The following is a 17,216-nucleotide window of genomic DNA, read 5'->3' as shown; positions in this document are numbered from 1 at the left end:
CTGCCACTTCCTTTGGGGCGAGGGAATGAGTGTTTGCTACTTGCCCTTCCCCATCAAGCAGTCCCTGGGCAGCAGAGAGAATTGAGGGGCTCCCGAGAGGGTGCTGAGGGGCTACTCAGCCAGAGTTTCTGGCCCATGGCGTTAATGCAGTCCTGCCTTCTGCTGCCGCCACTCTGACTAGCGTATCTTCCTCACCTGTCTTCCTGACAGCTTTAAAGTCTTCCCACCCTGGGCATAACCAGTAATCCCTGCCTTTTCTGCCCTGCCTTTTCCCATTATGCTACATCCGTAAATTTTCTTGAGTCCCCTGTTAGTTACAAAGTCATCAGGAGTTCCCAGCAAAGAACATAAAAAGGTCCAGTCGCGGACGACTCTGTGGTTGCCGCCTCATCTTGCTTTACTGGCCAAGGGAGCCTGTGTACAGCTTCCGGGTCATGTGGCCAGCATGACTAAGCCACTTCTGGCAAACCAGAGCAGCGCATGGAAACGCCGTTTACCTTCCAGCTGGAGCGGTACCTATTTATCTACTTGCACTTTTATGTGCTTTCAAACTGCTAGGTTGGCAGGAGCTGGGACTGAGCAACGGGAACTCACCCCGTTGTGGGGATTCGAACCGCCGACCTTCTGACCCCCCTTAGCAAAGAACATACCAACCCATTAAAGAATGACGTGCAAAGAGAGCCACTGTGATGCAGCACGCTGGCCTGGAAGGCACTTTATTAGAATTCCTTGCAAACACAACCAAAACAAAATACATACAGTTCTGTCCCCCAAGAGGTCATCGTATCTGCTGTGGTGCCCAAACACAGCATGGCTGGGTGAGAGAAAGGCAGCAGAGAAGTCAGCTGAGATTATTTAATCAGGACCGTCCGTTTTCCCTGGGTCACAGGAGCACTTTTTGGGGTGGGGTGGGGACCAAACCACAAAGGGGCTTAAAGGTGGGCTGATGTGGTGGAGAAGGCCCAGGACTGATGAATGAACAAAGGAGAGATGCCTTAGAACAGGGCTTGACTTCTATCAGCCCCCATAGTTAAGGTTCCAGAAATGGGACAAGACTCTCTGCCCAGCATTTCTCCCCCCCCCCCACCTGCATAACCCAGCAACCAGCTCCTGCCCAGGTGTGTGGCTGGAGAAGAGGAATCGGGAGAATCTGAGCTGGCTTAGGGTTGGAACACCATTCACAGTGCAAGCCCAGGTGGGCCTATGACCCTAAGCCCATAGCACCCTTCCCAGTCCCTGTGACTTGTCCCAGGTCTCCGTGCCCGACATCCCTCTCTGCAGTGCAGGGCTGAAGTTGCTCCAGGCATGACTTGGATACGACGCTTATCTGACCCAGAAGGAGGCTCTTCTCCTGGGCCATCGAGGAGCTGGGAAGGACCCCATCGGAGGTGCACTTGGACCCATTGAAGGGAGTGGACTGAGCTGCAGAGAAGGAGGATGGTTTTCCAGGCTGTGAGACTCAGGGAGAGGTGTGTGGCGACCCACCTGCCACCAAGGGAAGCTGCTCGTGGCAAAGGGAGACGGCGATGCCACCAGCAGTCAGCAACAATGAGGTTTCGTGGCCAGAGACTGTGGTATGTCTCAGAAGGCCCTGGGCTCCAGCCCAGCATACACCTCCCGCTGGCCTTTCCGGATGGGCTGTTGGAATAAAGAGGAGAGGTTACTCACCAAAGGTCCTTCTGTGATGGGGCCATTTCTGTCTCCCCCTGGAGAGGCCATGGGGATCACCAGCAAGCAGGGCCTGGTTGCCTCAGGTGAGCAAGCAGCTGCCCCCAGAGGGCTGCAGGGCCTTCCTGCCAGGTGTGCCCAGTCTAGCCCTTGGCCCTCCCAGTGCCGATGGTGATCAGGTTCTTTGGCCGCCCTCCATAGACTCTCCCTCCCGGTCCCTGGCAGCCACCCTCTGCTGTGCTTACCTCATAGTCTGGGTTTGGGACAGGTGGGGGGCGGTCCACCTTTTGGCCTGGAAGACAATGCAAAGTGGGTATTTGTTAGCACAGCCAAGAATTGGAGGTGGTTATTGCAGGGTGTTTAAGCGTGGGGCATCAGCCCCTGTCTGCACATATAAGGAACTCCTGGGTGCTTTAGCTGAAATACTTTGTGTCAGAATGATGGGGCTGTAAAGTCCCCCCACCCCACCCCAGAGCAACTGCTGCTATGACCTCTGGGCTGGGCCAATCAGGATCCCTGCCAGGGTCTAGCCAGCCAACCAGCTGGTTTCTCCTCCAGTTCACCCCTTGAAGCAAGTCCTGAACCAGCTGATCCCATCCCAGCAACATCCAGAGGAGCCTTCAGGTCTCCCAAATTCTTAAGCTGTGGAGGTACCAGAGCCCACCCTTGCCACCAGATCTGCAACCCTCCCTGCCTCCAGCTCCAGATGGGAGCCATATATGCTCGGCATTCATTTACCAATCCAACCCCAGCTTAGATGACTTCCAATTTTCTCTGTGGGACAACGGAGGAAGCTGAAGTAACCCCTGTGGAGAGCCCTGGTGTACCACAAGAGTACTCACCTCGTGTCCGTCCGCGGGTGCCTCCCCCTGCGGCCCCCCCACCAAAACTGGTGGCAGGCTTCTTGCTGCTGCAGTAGTAGACCAGGAACATGATCCCCAGGGTAATGAGCAGGTCAGCAACGACGATGCCGGCCACCAGCCCGATGCTCAGGTCCACGCAGTCATCACAGGCTGCCCAGGAGAGCAAGAGAGTCAAGCCATGGAAACTGGGGCAGCCCTACAATTAGGCAGCATGGGGCAAGGAAGGGGTGGGTACACAGAGCCAGTGGCATAGCATAGGTTGCTGGCACCTGGTGGGTAAAATGTTGCATCCCCTGGTGGATTGGGCAGCCTGGTAGTGCTGAGCCATCATGCGAGGAAGCTCTGTTGTGCGCCGGAGTCCAGCAGAGGAGCCTCTGCACAGAGCTGCCCTCCAGCCTGTAGATGCTCCTTCACATACAAGGGGGTGGGTGGGATTTGTCTTGTCCTTCACTGCAGACAGCAAAATGTATTGGGATGTTCTGGAACAATCTGGCTCTGGAGAAAGATCTCACTGGGGTGGGGCGGCTGTCTCCTCCAGTTTTATCTGAGTCTGCTAGGGCCGGGCAGGCTTTGTTTGCAAGGTCAGGGAATGGATACCCCAGACTTGGCTTCTGGCACAGGAGGAGAAGAAGCTCTTTCCATCTCCCTTGGATCCCTCCACCTCCCACACCAGAGGAGCCCTGCAGCTGGCCCAGTGTCACAGCAGCCAATGAGATGCCCCAAAACAAAGCCTGCAAGCAGGAGAAGAGCGGGACGGCACTCTTCTCTCCCCCCCCTTTTGATTCCACCGACTGGTATTATTCAGAGGCATACTGGGGTTGGAGCATAGTCAACCCTCACAGTAGCTCTTGCCTGAAGAACGCAGAGGATTTCTAGCACCAGAACCTCAAACTTGAGCACTGACCTTTGATTTGCAGATAAATCTTGCGGGATGCCGAGCCATTCTGACAGGTGAAGTCACCCTTGACCACTTCCATGTTGTTCATGGCTTCAATGGTCAAGATTTCATTTTCTTCGGTGACATTATAATTTCCATTCTTTTTATTGACCAATTTCCAATTGGCATTTTCTAGAGGGCAGGTGACAGTCACGCGGCGCCCAGAGATGCCCACTTTGTGCGATTCAGAAGATGAGGCTAGAGAACAGAAGAAAAGACAGGTGACCACAAGGCTAGGGCAAAAAGGTCTCCACTCTGCCCTTTCCTTGGTGCCTCTGGCAGAGAAAGAGCTCTGATTTCATTCACCAGCCCCTCAGAAAAGCCTTGTCCAAGGCCTTTAGAAACCTTTGGTTCTCTCTGTTTCAGGACCTCTCATGCCAAGGGCAGTGGGGGGGAGCCCTCCATGTGGAACGTAGTGGGGGAGCAGAGCTGAGGGGAAAGTAACAACAGCTTCTCCCATCTGTGACAGTTCTCTCTCTACCAGGGCATTTAAGAGATGCTAAGACTCATGCTTTTAACTCAGAGAAGTTTTTATTTGAACCGACCACAGCTATTTTAGTCAGAAACATCGGTTAGGATGTTTTGTTTCATATACTTTTGAATTAGAACATTTAGCAGCAGAAATTATGTTGAAGCTGCGGGATATAAATCATGGAAACAAGCACAATGCCCCCTCCCCTCTAGTTAGCATACCTTCCAACATTTCTCCAGTGAAAAAAGGGACATCTATTCTATTATTGTTATTATCTCTACCCTGCCCATTTGACTGGGTTGCCCTAGCCACTCTGGGCAGCTTCCAACATATATCAAACATAATAACACATTAAACTTTTTTTAAAAAAACCCTTCCCTTTACAGGGCTGCCTTCACATGTCTTCTAAAGGTTGTATAGTTATGTATCTCCTTGGCTTACTGGTCGCATAACTCCATACCCTCCAACATTTCTCCAGTAAAAATAGGGGCGTCACGGGTGACGCTGTGGTCTAAACCACAGAGCCTAGGGCTTGCCAATCAGAAGGTTGGCGGTTCGAATCCCCACAACGGGGTGAGCTCCCGTTGCTCAGTCCCTGCTCCTGCCAACCTAGCAGTTCAAAAGCACGTCAAAGTGCAAGTAGGTAAATAGGTACTGCTCCAGCGGGAAGGTAAACGGCATTTCCGTGTGCTTCTCTGGTTTGCCAGAAGCGGCTTAGTCATGCTGGCCACATGACCCGGAAGCTGTACGCTGGCTCCCTCGGCCAGTAAAGCGAGATGAGCACTGCAACCCCAGAGTCGTCCGCGACTGGACTTCACAAGGGTCCCTTTACCTTTACCTTTAAGGGGAAAGCTGGACATTCCGGGATCAAATCAGAAACTGGAATGGCTTCTGTAAATCTGGGACTGTCCCTGGAAAATAGGGACAAGTACTTGGAGGGTGGGGTCTGTGTTAGGTATGTGGGCGGGGGCCTAGCCCCAATCTGCAGCAGGGCCAAGATGTGGGGCAAGCTATGCAAGAGAAATGTGGAAGTTAAGATCCCCAGGATTAGTGTCTGCAAGGAAGCTGTGAGGAATCCAGCTCTGCTGCTACTGCTGGGTTGATTTTCAAAGGATTGAGGGCCTCACCTGCCCAGGGATAGCCTGATCCATGTAAACATGCTCTTGAGCTTGATGGGGGTGGGGACATTTCCCAGTTCACCCAGCGCCTGTGTCCTTTTCCTGGCATATTTTAAGCCCCAGTGCTCCAAACCACCTATGGCTAGAAACACTTGGAAGCCGCCTGCAGGCAGCCCTGGCACCTTCTACGAGGGCCCCTCCCTAGTGCCCCAATCATCTCTCCCTCAACAGAGCTGGCTGAAGCATGGAGGAGGAGGAGAGGATGTCATCCCCAAACCTGTGATCCTCCTGCTCAGCCCCTTAAAAGTGCTTCTTGGGTGGAAGTTTAGCAAAAACTGTTCTTCAAGGCCCTTTGGCACAATGGCTCCTGCAGCATCTGCAGAGGTGCTACCAAACCCTCACTTTAAATGAGTTCCAGGTTACCTGCCTGTCCCTACAGCCCCCTGGTTGCATGCAATCATAGAACTGTAGAGCAGGATGGGACCCCTACAGTCATCTAGTTAAACCCTCTGCAATGCAGGAATCCTGCCCACAGCCATTCTTGGGTGGGCTCGAACCACCAATGTTCTGGTTGATAGCCAGATGCACTGATCCACTGCACCACAGCAATGGTCTGGGAGTTTCCTGCGGTGTTCGTAGAGCCTGTTTCAGCATCATCAGCGAGGGGCAAACTCTTGGATTGGCTGCTCTGATGTAACCCAAATGGGCCACCATGGTAGCAGAGGAGGGCATTGCCTTCGTGCCCAGTTTGTGGGCTTCCAGGTTCCCTTTGGTGGCCACTGCTAGGAACCAAGGCCTAGATGGACCTTGGAGGGCCCTTTTGACCCAGCAAGGTGATGTGTGTCCTTCTGATGTCCTCCCACCCAATCCAGCCCTCCCACCACAACAAGCCAGGTATACTTACACAAAGGGAGGACAAGACCCAAGGCTGCGAGACAGACTCCCAGGTGCATCCTTCTCCGTTTCCAGCTATCTCCTGGCTCTTGCTGAATTAGACTTCTCCCATCCAATTTGTGCCACCTTGTTTACTCCTGTAAAGGGAAAGGGGAGGTCTGCTTTTGGGGTGTCCTGGAATCGCTGAGTAGGAGTCTTGGCAAGTCTTTCAGCAAAGAGAGACTGAAGACACTCAAAGTTTCCACTGCAACATCCTCGGAGCAGCTTGAAGTGTCTGCGACACACAAGCCCTGCCAGGAAGTGCAGAAGCGTAAAGGGCGGGTGGTGGTGGTGGTGCAGCAAAGGCTTGCCTACTACAGCTCTCCTGATATGGAGCTGAAATAAAAAAAATAAGGTCTTATATATATAATAAATGTTCATAAATGTACCAAGCAAACACATACAAAAATATATAAACCACATGTCTGAAGCAGCACAGGAAAACAGAACTGGAACCATTTTGGCTCCCAGACTGACCAAATGTTTGCTCTGCAAGGTCAAAGGAAAATGGAAAAGCCTCCCCATTGTCTTTTCATTCACAAAACCTGTCTTAAGGGTATATCTGTGTATGAATAGGGTGAGCCTGTGACCTGGCTCAGGAAGTATTTATCATTACAAAAGAGTGGCCAGGCTCCCCAGGGTATCCAACAAGTAAGCATTAACAGGTAACCTGCCAGGCAGGAGGTAAACAACTACTCAGATTGCTCTTGAGCTACACCCCTTCTGTGATGTAGGTATGTTTCTGGGGGTGGTCTTGGACTCCAAGGCGGGCAATTAAAAATGTCTATATAAGGGCTGACACACTTTTGTTCTGGGTCCTCCTCTTTCTCCTGCGTGTGAAGGGGGCACCCTGTTGCAACAGTTCAATAAAGATCAGGCTTACTAGCTGCTTTGCTTCTCAATATTCTCTGTTTGGCCTCTGTTATTTTCTCCAACCGATGGAGAACCTGCAAAGGACTCTAAAAGGGCTCTTGTGTCCCCCATAAGGGAATAAGGGCAGATTTTTGTTTATTACAGAGCACAAAAGGCTGCCGACTGTGGAGGAAAGGAGGACTTTGGGACAAGGACAGAAAAGAAAGCAGCCCAAACGAACTGGCCCAAGTTCTCTGTTATGTACTGATGTTCTCACCCTGGGCCAACAGGGGGATACTGTAGATAGTTATGCAAATGAAGGATCAAAAGTGACGTTCTTTGATTGGATAGTTTGTATGCAAATGAAGGATCAAAAAGTGACATTCTGTGATTGGATAGTTTTAGAAAGTGGCAACAGTTACAATTGTTCTGGAGCTCTATATAAGCAGGCTGACTGAGCTCCTCAGTTAGTTCTGTTCTGGCATCTGAATAAAGAAGAGCTGTTTGAAGAATCGCTGTGTCGTCTGATATGTTCACCCACAACTTAACATTCTCCTCTGAGGCTAGTGCAAGCCTTGCCTCAGTTTCCTCAAGTCAGCCTGCTGCATTGTGCCAGAAATATTGGGACGTCGCCAACGACGCAGAGCAGACACAGGGAAATGTATAAGCCCAAGCCAGCCTTTCCAATTAATTCCAATGGGTCTCATCTTGAGTAGGATTGCATCAGAGGCCACCCACTGAGTATCTGTGGGCTTTCCAGATACATGCCAATTTCCTCATTTGAGCTCCTATCAAACCACAGAGCCCTTGGACTCTGATTTATAGGAAGGCTTGTGAACACAAGTGGGGATAGGAAGGCAGAGCGCACAAAATGCTATCCTAACCAATAGTTGCAATACCCCTGGGCCTGAGCCCTTTCCCCAGGAGACCCTTTGGTAGGGGGTTTCCCTGTTACATGGCTGGAATTGTGATTGTAGGACCTGCCACTTCTGTGGCAATGGGAGATTCCCTTTTGACAGCCCCTTATAGGTTTTGCACCTACTCTGTGGCAACGCCTCCCTGTTACCCATATTGTGTCCAGCTGTCCTCCTTGCCCCCTGGGTTGGGTGCTCCTTGCTCCCACCCCAAGGTTTCTGCTGGGGGCCTCCCTGCCCTGGGCTGAGCCCATCTGTTTCAGTAGCTGTTGCCTCTGTGTTAGTTTGGAGTCCCTTAGCTGTGGCTGGATTGCATTTCTAATCCTGCAGGGCAATACCTGCTGCAAGGGATGTTGGGAGTTGTAGTCCAGCAGCCGAGCCTGTTAGGGCTGTTGCTGAGAGGGCTGCAGGAGGACCTCTGGTGGTGTGTTATCTTGCAAAAAAGAGAACAAAACATAAGATAAAACTGTTCAGAGTGTGGGGATTTTTTGCCAGTACTTTTTTTTTCTGGAAAAAAGGTGGGGGAACTCACCCAAGGTTTGTTTGTTTATTGCAGGTGTTATAGAAAAAACAGGGGGTTTGGCTTTTGCTTCCCAACTCCCCAAGGGACTGATCAGTCCATGATTAGTCAGAGATGAATGGATGGAGGCAAGATCCATAGAAAGCAAGGCAAATCTATATTTTTCTGTTGCAACAGTTCCTTCCCCTCCTTGCAAGAAGGTAGGAGAGACCCAGAACAATGGTGCGCAAGCCCTAATAAACTTTTGAAATTGCCCACCGTGTAGCCCAAGACCACCCCCTAAAACATCATATATACACCATCACAGAAGGAGGTGGTCTCCAGCAGAAATCTGAGAAGATTGCTTCTCTCCTGCCAGGATACCTGATAATGACTTACTTGATTGCCTTTTCTGGGTGGCCTGGCCATTCCTTTGAGATGGAAAATGCTTTAGTTCCTGAATCTCTTACGCATATTGATAGTTTGCTCAGCTTAACAGACTGTATTTGCAGGGAGGTGTAAAAAGACAATTGGAAAGTCCAAAGACAATTGGAAAGCTTTCCCCATTTCCTTCCTCCTCGCAGAGAAATATTTGAGGTCAATTTGGGAGAGCCAAAATGGTTTCAGGATTGCTCTCCTGTACTATTTCAGACACATGGTTTTAACACGGGTCAGCAAACTTTTTCAGCAGGGGGCTGGTCTCTCAGACCTTGTGGGGGCCAGACTATATTTTTTTGGGGGGGGGAACAAATAAATTCCTATGCCCCACAAATAACCCAGAGATGCATTTTAAATAAAAGCACACATTCTACTCATGTAAAAACACGCTGATTCCCAGACTGTCTGCGGGCCGGATTGAGAAGGTGATTGGGCCGGATCCAGACCCCGGGCTTTAATTTGCGTACCCATGGTTTATATGCTTATGTATGTGTTTGCCTGGTACATTTATGAACATCTATATTTGAGTCCTTAGAATTCTTATAACGCAGGCCCACTCACAGTGCCCCCCACCCCTGTCCCTGGCTAAATGTAAGGTGTGATTAATAAATTCAAGCGCACAGTGATCTGGATTAGAAATAGCCACAACTTTATTGATTACAGATGTAGGTGAATTTTGGGCTCAGGCATAGGGTGTACAGTGGTACCTCTGGTTACGTACTTAATTCGTTCTGGAGGTCTGTACTTAACCTGAAACTGTTCTTAACCTGAAACACCACTTTAGCTATTAGGGCCTCTTGCCGCCGCTGCGCCGCTGGAGCATGATTTCTGTTCTCATCCTGAAGCAAAGTTCTTAACCTGAGGTAATATTTTTGGGTTAGCGGAGTCTGTAACCTGAAGTGTATGTAACCTGAAGCGTATGTAAGCTGAGGTACCACTGTATATCCATTCCAGCTGCTACTCCCCTACCCTGGACAAAAAAACCAATTATTTGTTTTATTATATGTTAATGACAGGAGTTCTGAAATGGGAGGCATGTGTGTGGGGGGGGGTGCTCCTTGTTGGGGAGGCATTGATCCCCCATGTCCCCCTTCTGGGGAGATGTCTATGTATGGGATGTCTGGCACCTCTTCCAGGGCAGCATGTGAATACATGGGGATGGAGGGGAAGCAATTGCATTCTTGTGAATCACCCTCAAACACAGGCACCTGATTTTGCAATGGTATCCTGTTCCTAAGAAGGAAAGTTTGGTTTTGGCTTGGAGAGGCAGAAGAAGAGTCTCCATCACTGGAAGGCCAGCTGGCATGTTCAAGCAAGCTTCATTGCAACACCTTCTTTGGAGGTCTTTGGAGTCTCCTTCTTTGGAGGTCTTTAAGCAGAGGCTTGACAACCATATGTCAGGAGTGCTCTGATGGTGTTTCCTGCTTGGCAGGGGGTTGGACTCGATGGCCCTTGTGGTCTCTTCCAACTCTATGATTCTATGATTCTACATCTTAGCAAGTCCATTGACCACTGTCTCCTCAATGTAAATCTCTGCCAGCCTCCCTTATCATTTGTAAATTTAAAAACAAAATAACACAGATTCTTTCTGGAAGTTATAAACCAAGATGGGTTAAACGAATGCCAGTTCTTTCCCTTTCTCTCTCCTTCCCCCCATCTACTAATCAAGTAGTCTTTTAAAAAAAAATTTTTATTGAAAATTTAAACAAAACATATTATCCAAAAACATATCATCCTTAATCCCCCCCCCATTTTTCCTCCCTCCCCCCCCCGACTTCCCTCAGTTCCAGTCGTTGGTTTCTCTGCAAATGCTGTTCTCTGCATGTTGCAAAGTTGTATAGATCCTTAAATTGTTTAACTGATTATTGTCAATAAAAAGTTTGTGAATGTTTATTCAAAACCTGCCAAGGAGTCCAGTTAGCTTTGTTGCGTCTTCAAATACTTTGTAAAGGGTTCCCATTCATATTTAAAGTCACAGTTATCCTTGTCCCTTATGTGTCAATTTTGCCAGCTCTGCATAGTCCATCAATTTTTCTTGCCATGATTCTTTAGTTGGGATTTCTTCAGTCTTCCATCCTTGTGCTTTTAGAACTCTTGCGGCCGTTGTCGCCTACATGAAAATGTTTTTCAGGTTTTTTTGGCAGGTGTTTCCCAACAATCCCTAACAAAAATGCTTCAGGTTTTTTAACAAATGTTAAATGGAACTTTTTCTTTAATTCATTGTATATCATTTCCCAAACTTTTAAAATTACATTACAATCCCACCACATATGATAAAATGTCCCCTCCTTTTCCTTACACTTCCAACATATATTTGAACTAGTTTTGTACATTTTCCCTAACTGCACTGGTGTCATATACCATCTGTACATCATCTTCATATAATTCTCCTTCAACAGGGAACAATCTGTAAATTTTAAATCAGTTTTCCATCTAACCAAGTAGTTTTAATCGCCTGAGGCTCTTTCCAGTAGATCTCCCCTAATATACTGTACCAATTTATTTCCCTTTAAGTACTCAGCTGAAAAGAGGAACGGAGATGCACTTTTAGAATCCATTTCTCAAACTCTTCCTGGTTGTTACCATTTGAAAACTTTTAAACACCCATACACCATACCTTCCAACATTTCTCCAATGAAAATAGGGATGTCCCATTCCATAACAAGAATTTTACTATTTATACCCCACACATCTTACTGGAATGCCCCAGCCACTCTGGGCAGCTTCCAGCATGTATATAAGAACATAATAGAACATTGAACAATAAAAAACCTTCCCTATACGGGGATTGCCTTCAGATGGTTCAGGGGTTGGATAACTCCATACCCTCCAACATTTCTCCAATTAAAAATAGAGTCATCCTATCATACCCTCCAACATTTCTTCAATGAAAATAGGGGCATCCTAAGGAAAAGTGGGGCATTCCAGGATCAAATCAGAAATGGGGAGGTCTTCTCTAAATCAGGGATGTCCCTGGAAAATAGGGACACTTGGAGAGTCTGCATACACTGCCGGAAAGACATAACTATTCCTATTATTTTGAGCTCAACTTGGGCATAAAGGCTGGTGCCTTTCCCAGCTAGGAATCTTTTGATGAACAAATACTGAAAATCCTCAAATAAATACTTGCCGGTGTTCAGGCTCGCTCCCCTCTCTCTTCCCTGGCAAGCCCATCAGCGGGCAAACTCTTCACTCTCTCCCTTCTTCCCCTGTATTCAGGTTTCAGTCCCATCGGGTGGGACACCCAAGGAACATCTAGTCCAACCCCCTGCGGTGCAGGGATCTCAGCTAAAGCATCCATGACAGATGGCCACCCAAACCTCTGCTTAAAAACCTCCATGCCCCAAACTCGTCCAGTTGCTTTCTTCCGATTCTTGCCCCCAAACCTTCCCTAGACCCCTTACCCAACCCCCCCTTCCTCCTCTGCAAACCTCCCCTTCTCTTCCTAGAGCAAGTAACCCTTTCAGCACTCTAGCCAAATTTCCCCCTCCTAGCCAACAAGCACACTCCCATATATTTTTTTGCCTGACCACATCTCCTAGTTTTCCTTTGTGTTCCTCCTGGGAATGCTTTAGAATGAGCGGTAACTCTTTGCAGTGGTTGGACTTCCGGGAAAGATGGCGAATTAGGGGGAGCCATCTCTCCCAGGCCACCCAGGGCTGATCCAGACGCAGGAGTTCGGAACCAGACGGAGGAGACCCTAAACCGACGGACTGGAGAAAAGGTGAAGCCCCATCGAACCTTCAAAGGCAGAAGGGGAGGTAGGGGAGCAGCTGAACGCCGGGAGAAGCGGGGAGGGAGCCCTGCCATGCGCTCTGCTTTAGAGCAGACCCCGAAGCAAAACACGGGAGGAGAGGAGAAGCGGGGAGATCATCCCCACGTTTCGCTCTGTCCCCGGATCTCCCCCCCCCCGCCCAACAAAGGGGAGACCCAGGTTCAGAACCGGGTCCCGAGTCGCCAGCGACTCTAGCCGCATTTTGGAGAGAGGGACGCAGCATTGCGCCACCGGAGAGCTGGGACCGCGAGGCGCAGGAGAAGGAGCGCGGCGGCTTCTGGCGCTGCCTCCCTGTCGCTTTGACCCTCGGCCAGCTGGGTCTGCGGAGCCCGCTATCGCGGGTCGGGACCCCGCAAGCCCAGCCGGTCCGCTTTGGACTGGGTGAGCGCGGAGGAGACGGAGAATGGTGGCGCCCACGGAGGAGGCCTGAGCCGACAAAGGCTCCCACCTGCGGACGCTACCGATCTCCAAGCCTCATGAGTTTCCAAACGCTGCGAAAACCACCCTCAGGTTGGTGCGCTCCAACGGAGACTTTCAGAAATAAACAAACAGATAATTTTTATAAAAAACGTTTTCTTTAGGGGGGCAATTCCCCCTTTCCTTTTTATCAGTTTTCCTTATTTTTACTCTAGTCTTACGTTTATTCCTTAATCATTACCCCTCCCCGCTTTTTAAATTTTTAAAAATATTGCTACTTCTACTTCTATTATCATTGCTTTCTTCTTTCCCCCCTTTTTCTTCTTTTCTTATTAATTTTATCATTAATAATAATAATAATAATAATAATAATAATAATAATAATAATTGAATTCCCCACCCTTCCCACCACACCAGGGAGACTGAGGAAAGATACCGGTATGTTAGCTACGCAGCAGAATAAACCAGGACTCTGAGCCAGGGAGGCCAAACAGTTCTTAAATTTGTAACTTTCGCTCCCCCCCCCATTCTTTTGGGTGGGTATATGTGTTTTTTATTTCACATTTTACCTTGAATCTTCATTCTGATTTTTGATTTTCGACTTTAAATTTTTAACTTCACCTTCCATTTTTAAACTTAACTCTCTACCTTGATTTTTGACCTTCATCTTTAAATTCTTATCCTTATCCTTATACTTTTTATTTGCACATCTTAATTTTTCTTCTTACTTCAATATTTTACACACACACAATCCCCTACCACCACCCATCTCTTTCCCCCTTTTCCTTCCCCCTGTACCAGGGCCATAGCTAGGGGGTAGTGAAGTGAGCCCCTGCGAGTGGCGCAGGCGAGGGGTGTGTGTGCAAAACTGGCTTAAAATATGTCCATAGATATGTCTGGAAATAAAAATATCATTTATTGCATCATAAGAAAAGGTTTTTAATAGAGGGTGAATTGAATGGGAGGAGGAGAGGCGGAAAGAAGAGCTAATTTGTCCGTGGATAGGGGGCACAATCTGGACGGTTCTGCCAGGGGCGCAAGATCACCCAGCTACGGCTCTGCCCTGTACATTTTTACTTGTCTCTTGTATGCTTGCATGTTTGTCCTTCTGTCTGATTGTTTGTCTGTCCATCATTCTGCCTCCAGGGCATTCAGTCAGCCACTGCGGTCCGAGAGAAGCCCTTCAACCAACCAACCTGCTCCTGGGAGGTCAGCTGTCCTTAGGGAAGCAAGAGCGAAACAAGGGCATAGTAAAAGGAAAGAGGCTCACCAAAATCATCGACTGCAACATTTAAGACCCACAGCACAGACGCAACAGCGAGGGGTATGTAAGGTGAAAGCAAGACACAACGGCAAGAGACCTGCAGAACCCCTACCACCAAAAGCCACACCACACAACCCGAAAGAGAAATTGACGGGAAAGCCAAAATGGCCACAACCAAGGGGGATACCGAAACCACAGAGACCGCCATGGCCCCAGGAAACAGTCACACCATACAACCACACCAGGACCCAGAAGACGTTGACCAGAAAGTTAACGAAACCACCAAAGAAATGGCTAAACTGATGAAACAATTAGAAGAGATGGTGGCCAAGGTCGATACTCTCCGAGGCAGCATTACCTCCTTGGAGAGGAAGAACCAGATACAAGGAAAGCATTTACAACAAGTACATAAAGAAAACAGGGAGCTCAAAAGCAAGCTAGCGGACCTTGAGAAACGCTTAACAGTGGTTTCAAACTCTTCCAATGCAGCCTTGTGTTAGTGTGTTGTTTACAATAGAATAAAACTTGCTAACTGTTTGTCTCTCTGTTTCGTCTGTGCAAATTCTTGGGGTGACCAGCTTGAGAGGGCATCTGGGCCTCAACATCAAGCGATCATTGTGAGTGTCAGGATTGCTTGTGAGAATCACAGGCTTCTGTGCGTACTGCATGTTTCATACTAGCATGGAAGCATTGCAGCCCTGTGCATGTGCCATGCCTGGGTGCAGCAGTAGTTGTGGGGAGCCAGAACCAAGGGTTGGGGTTCCAAGTGCCAGAAAAGCAGCCCAATGCAGTTCTCCCCCTTTGCAGTGATATTCATACAGTAGCCAAGAGCTCTCTATAATAACATGCAGATGAGTGTTTGCTTCTTGTGACTCTGGCATGTTCACAAGCTCACTGAATGTCAGAGCTGGGACTTTGTCTTGTCTGGGTGGGTCGGTGTTGAGGGCCAGGATGGTTACACCTCATGGGGAATAGGGCTGTGGATTTTCCTGGGATTTCAAAGGGGGAAGTGACGTCTGGGGGGAATTTCTGGCAGGTGGCTGTTTGTCCCGGATCAACCAATTTTGGGGTGTCCTGGGTGTGTTTACTGCTGCCACCAGCCAGCCAGCCACGTGAGGGATAGGAGATGGCTTGGGTTTTCCTAGGAGAACTGTCTCTCTTTCCTAAACTGAGCAGTGGGTGCAGAGTTAGGATTGCATACAGTAGTACCTCAGGTTACATATGCTTCAGGTTACAGACTCCGCTAACCCAGAAATAGTGCTTCAGGTTAAGAACTTTGCTTCAGGATGAGAACAGAAATCGGGCTCTGGCAGCACGGCAGCAACAGGAGGCCCCACTAGCTAAAGTGGTGCTTCAGGTTAAGAACAGTTTCAGGTTAAGTACGGACCTCCGGAATGAATTAAGTACTTAACCTGAGGTACCACTGTATTAAGGCCACAAATGACTCTTAGTCACGATGGCTGCGTGCTACCCCCTGAGGCAGTAAATGCCTGTGAATAATACCAGTTGCCAGGAATCACAATTGTAGAGTGAGCTTCATTAACTATGAACCCCAAGATTTGGGATCTCCAAACTAGTGCCAAAGTTTTGTAATAGTTTTGCAGAATCTTGTAGTGCAAAACCCCCACATTTTGCAGTAAATTGGACCGTGTTGGGTTTCGGGGTGTTAAATATGAACCCTGCTTTGAAGTATCAATTCCTCAGTTTGGGGGGGTCCTACAAAATATGTGGAAGTGAGAGCTGGACCATCAAGAAGGCTGATCGCTGAAGAATTGATGCTTTTGAATTATGGTGCTGGAGGAGACTCTTGAGAGTCCCATGGACTGCAAGAAGATCAAACCTCTCCATTCTTAAGGAAATCAGCCCTGAGTGCTCACTGGAAGGACAGATTGTGAAGCTGAGGCTCCAATACTTTGGCCACCTCACGAGAAGAGAAGACTCCCTGGAAAAGACCCTGATGTTGGGAAAGATGGAGGGCACAAGGAGGAGGGGACGATAGAGGACGAGATGGTTGGACAGTGTTCTCAAAGCTACCAGCATGAGTTTGACCAAACTGCGGGAGGCAGTGGAAGACAGAAGTGCCTGACGCGCTCTGGTCCATGGGGTCACGAAGAGTCGGACACGACTAAATGACTAAACAACAACAACAACAAAATATGGGGTTTGCACTACAAAACAATACAAAACTTTGGCACCGGTTTGAAGTGAACCAGACTACGTTGGGTTTTGGGGTGATACCTATGACCCCCCCCCAGTTTGAGCTCGGTTGCTGCAAAACATGGGGTTTGCTCTGCAGAACGCTACAAAACTATTACAAAACTTTGGCACTGCAAATTTTGGGGTTCACAGTCAATGAAGCTGAGAGTGGCTTTGGCACTCAGTTTCTCCTTGTGGGCCTCGTCCCTTTGGGGCAGGGGTCAGCAAACTTTTTCAGCAGGGGGCTGGTCCGCTGTCCCTCAGACCTTGTGGGGGGCCGGACTATTTTTTTGGGGGGGGGATGAATGCCTCACAAATAACCCGGAGATGCATTTTAAATAAAAGGACACATTCTACTCATGTAAAAACATGCTGATTCCCGGACCGTCCGTGAGCCAGATTTAGAAGGTGATTGGGCTGGATCCGGCCCCTGGGCCTTAGTTTGCCTACTCATGCTTTGGGGCATCTGGTTGGCAGCTGTGAGAATCTTGCCTTTGAATCCAGCTCATTTGGGATGTGTGCATTCTTCTCTGTTGTAAAGGATCCGCAGGACAAGAGAGGACAACCTGGGGAGGAGGGCAGAGGCAGAGAGGATATTAAATTATCTGGGGGGAGGGTTAATAAGATCTCCCTGGGGAAAGCTCTCCCAGCAGCCAAGTGACATCAATATAACATGAATGGAAGATATTTTGTTCCCAAGTAGTCTTGCTGCACACACTGCATGGTCATATTTAGAGGATATTTAGAGAATGTTTAGAAGGGAGTGCAGAGCACTGGAGACTCAGAAGCCCAGAGAAGTAGCTGCTGTGGTTCTCTGAGCTGACTGCCCAATTCTGATGGTTACTTCGCAGGCCAGACAAAGGGAAAACC

At 48.8% G+C, this 17,216-nt stretch overlaps 1 protein-coding gene and 1 long non-coding RNA gene across 8 annotated transcripts; one reads left to right on the top strand and one right to left on the bottom strand.

The window, feature by feature from the left end:
• Positions 1-687: 687 nt before the first annotated feature.
• On the bottom strand, positions 688-12,351 carry CD3E (CD3 epsilon subunit of T-cell receptor complex). Of its 7 annotated transcripts, none has more exons than XM_083480305.1 (7): positions 12,225-12,282; positions 8,096-8,756; positions 5,963-6,089; positions 3,436-3,666; positions 2,511-2,681; positions 1,914-1,960; positions 688-1,638 (listed from the first exon to the last, which is right to left on the bottom strand). In XM_083480305.1, exons 3-7 carry the CDS (start codon positions 6,009-6,011, stop codon positions 1,582-1,584), a joined length of 555 nt encoding a protein of 184 aa, XP_083336431.1. In that variant the 5' UTR covers positions 6,012-6,089; positions 8,096-8,756; positions 12,225-12,282; the 3' UTR covers positions 688-1,581. The 7 variants fall into 7 exon arrangements, with proteins under 7 accessions (XP_083336431.1, XP_083336430.1, XP_083336432.1 ...); XM_083480304.1 differs by lacking the exon at positions 12,225-12,282 and having other exon boundaries at positions 8,096-8,190; positions 8,656-8,907; XM_083480306.1 differs by lacking the exons at positions 8,096-8,756; positions 12,225-12,282 and adding exons at positions 6,688-6,841; positions 7,910-8,072.
• On the top strand, positions 12,258-14,687 carry LOC310695644. The gene is made up of 2 exons (XR_014520198.1): positions 12,258-12,418; positions 14,033-14,687. It is a non-coding gene; the product is annotated as an uncharacterized lncRNA (long non-coding RNA).
• The last annotated feature ends 2,529 nt before the right edge of the window (positions 14,688-17,216 follow it).

Source organism: Podarcis liolepis, assembly GCF_965112155.1.
Source record: "Podarcis liolepis genome assembly, chromosome: 16".
Taxonomy (NCBI): domain Eukaryota; kingdom Metazoa; phylum Chordata; class Lepidosauria; order Squamata; family Lacertidae; genus Podarcis; species Podarcis liolepis.
The sequence above is the reverse complement of the archived record's forward strand: the minus strand, read 5'-3'. Positions and strand labels throughout refer to the sequence as shown.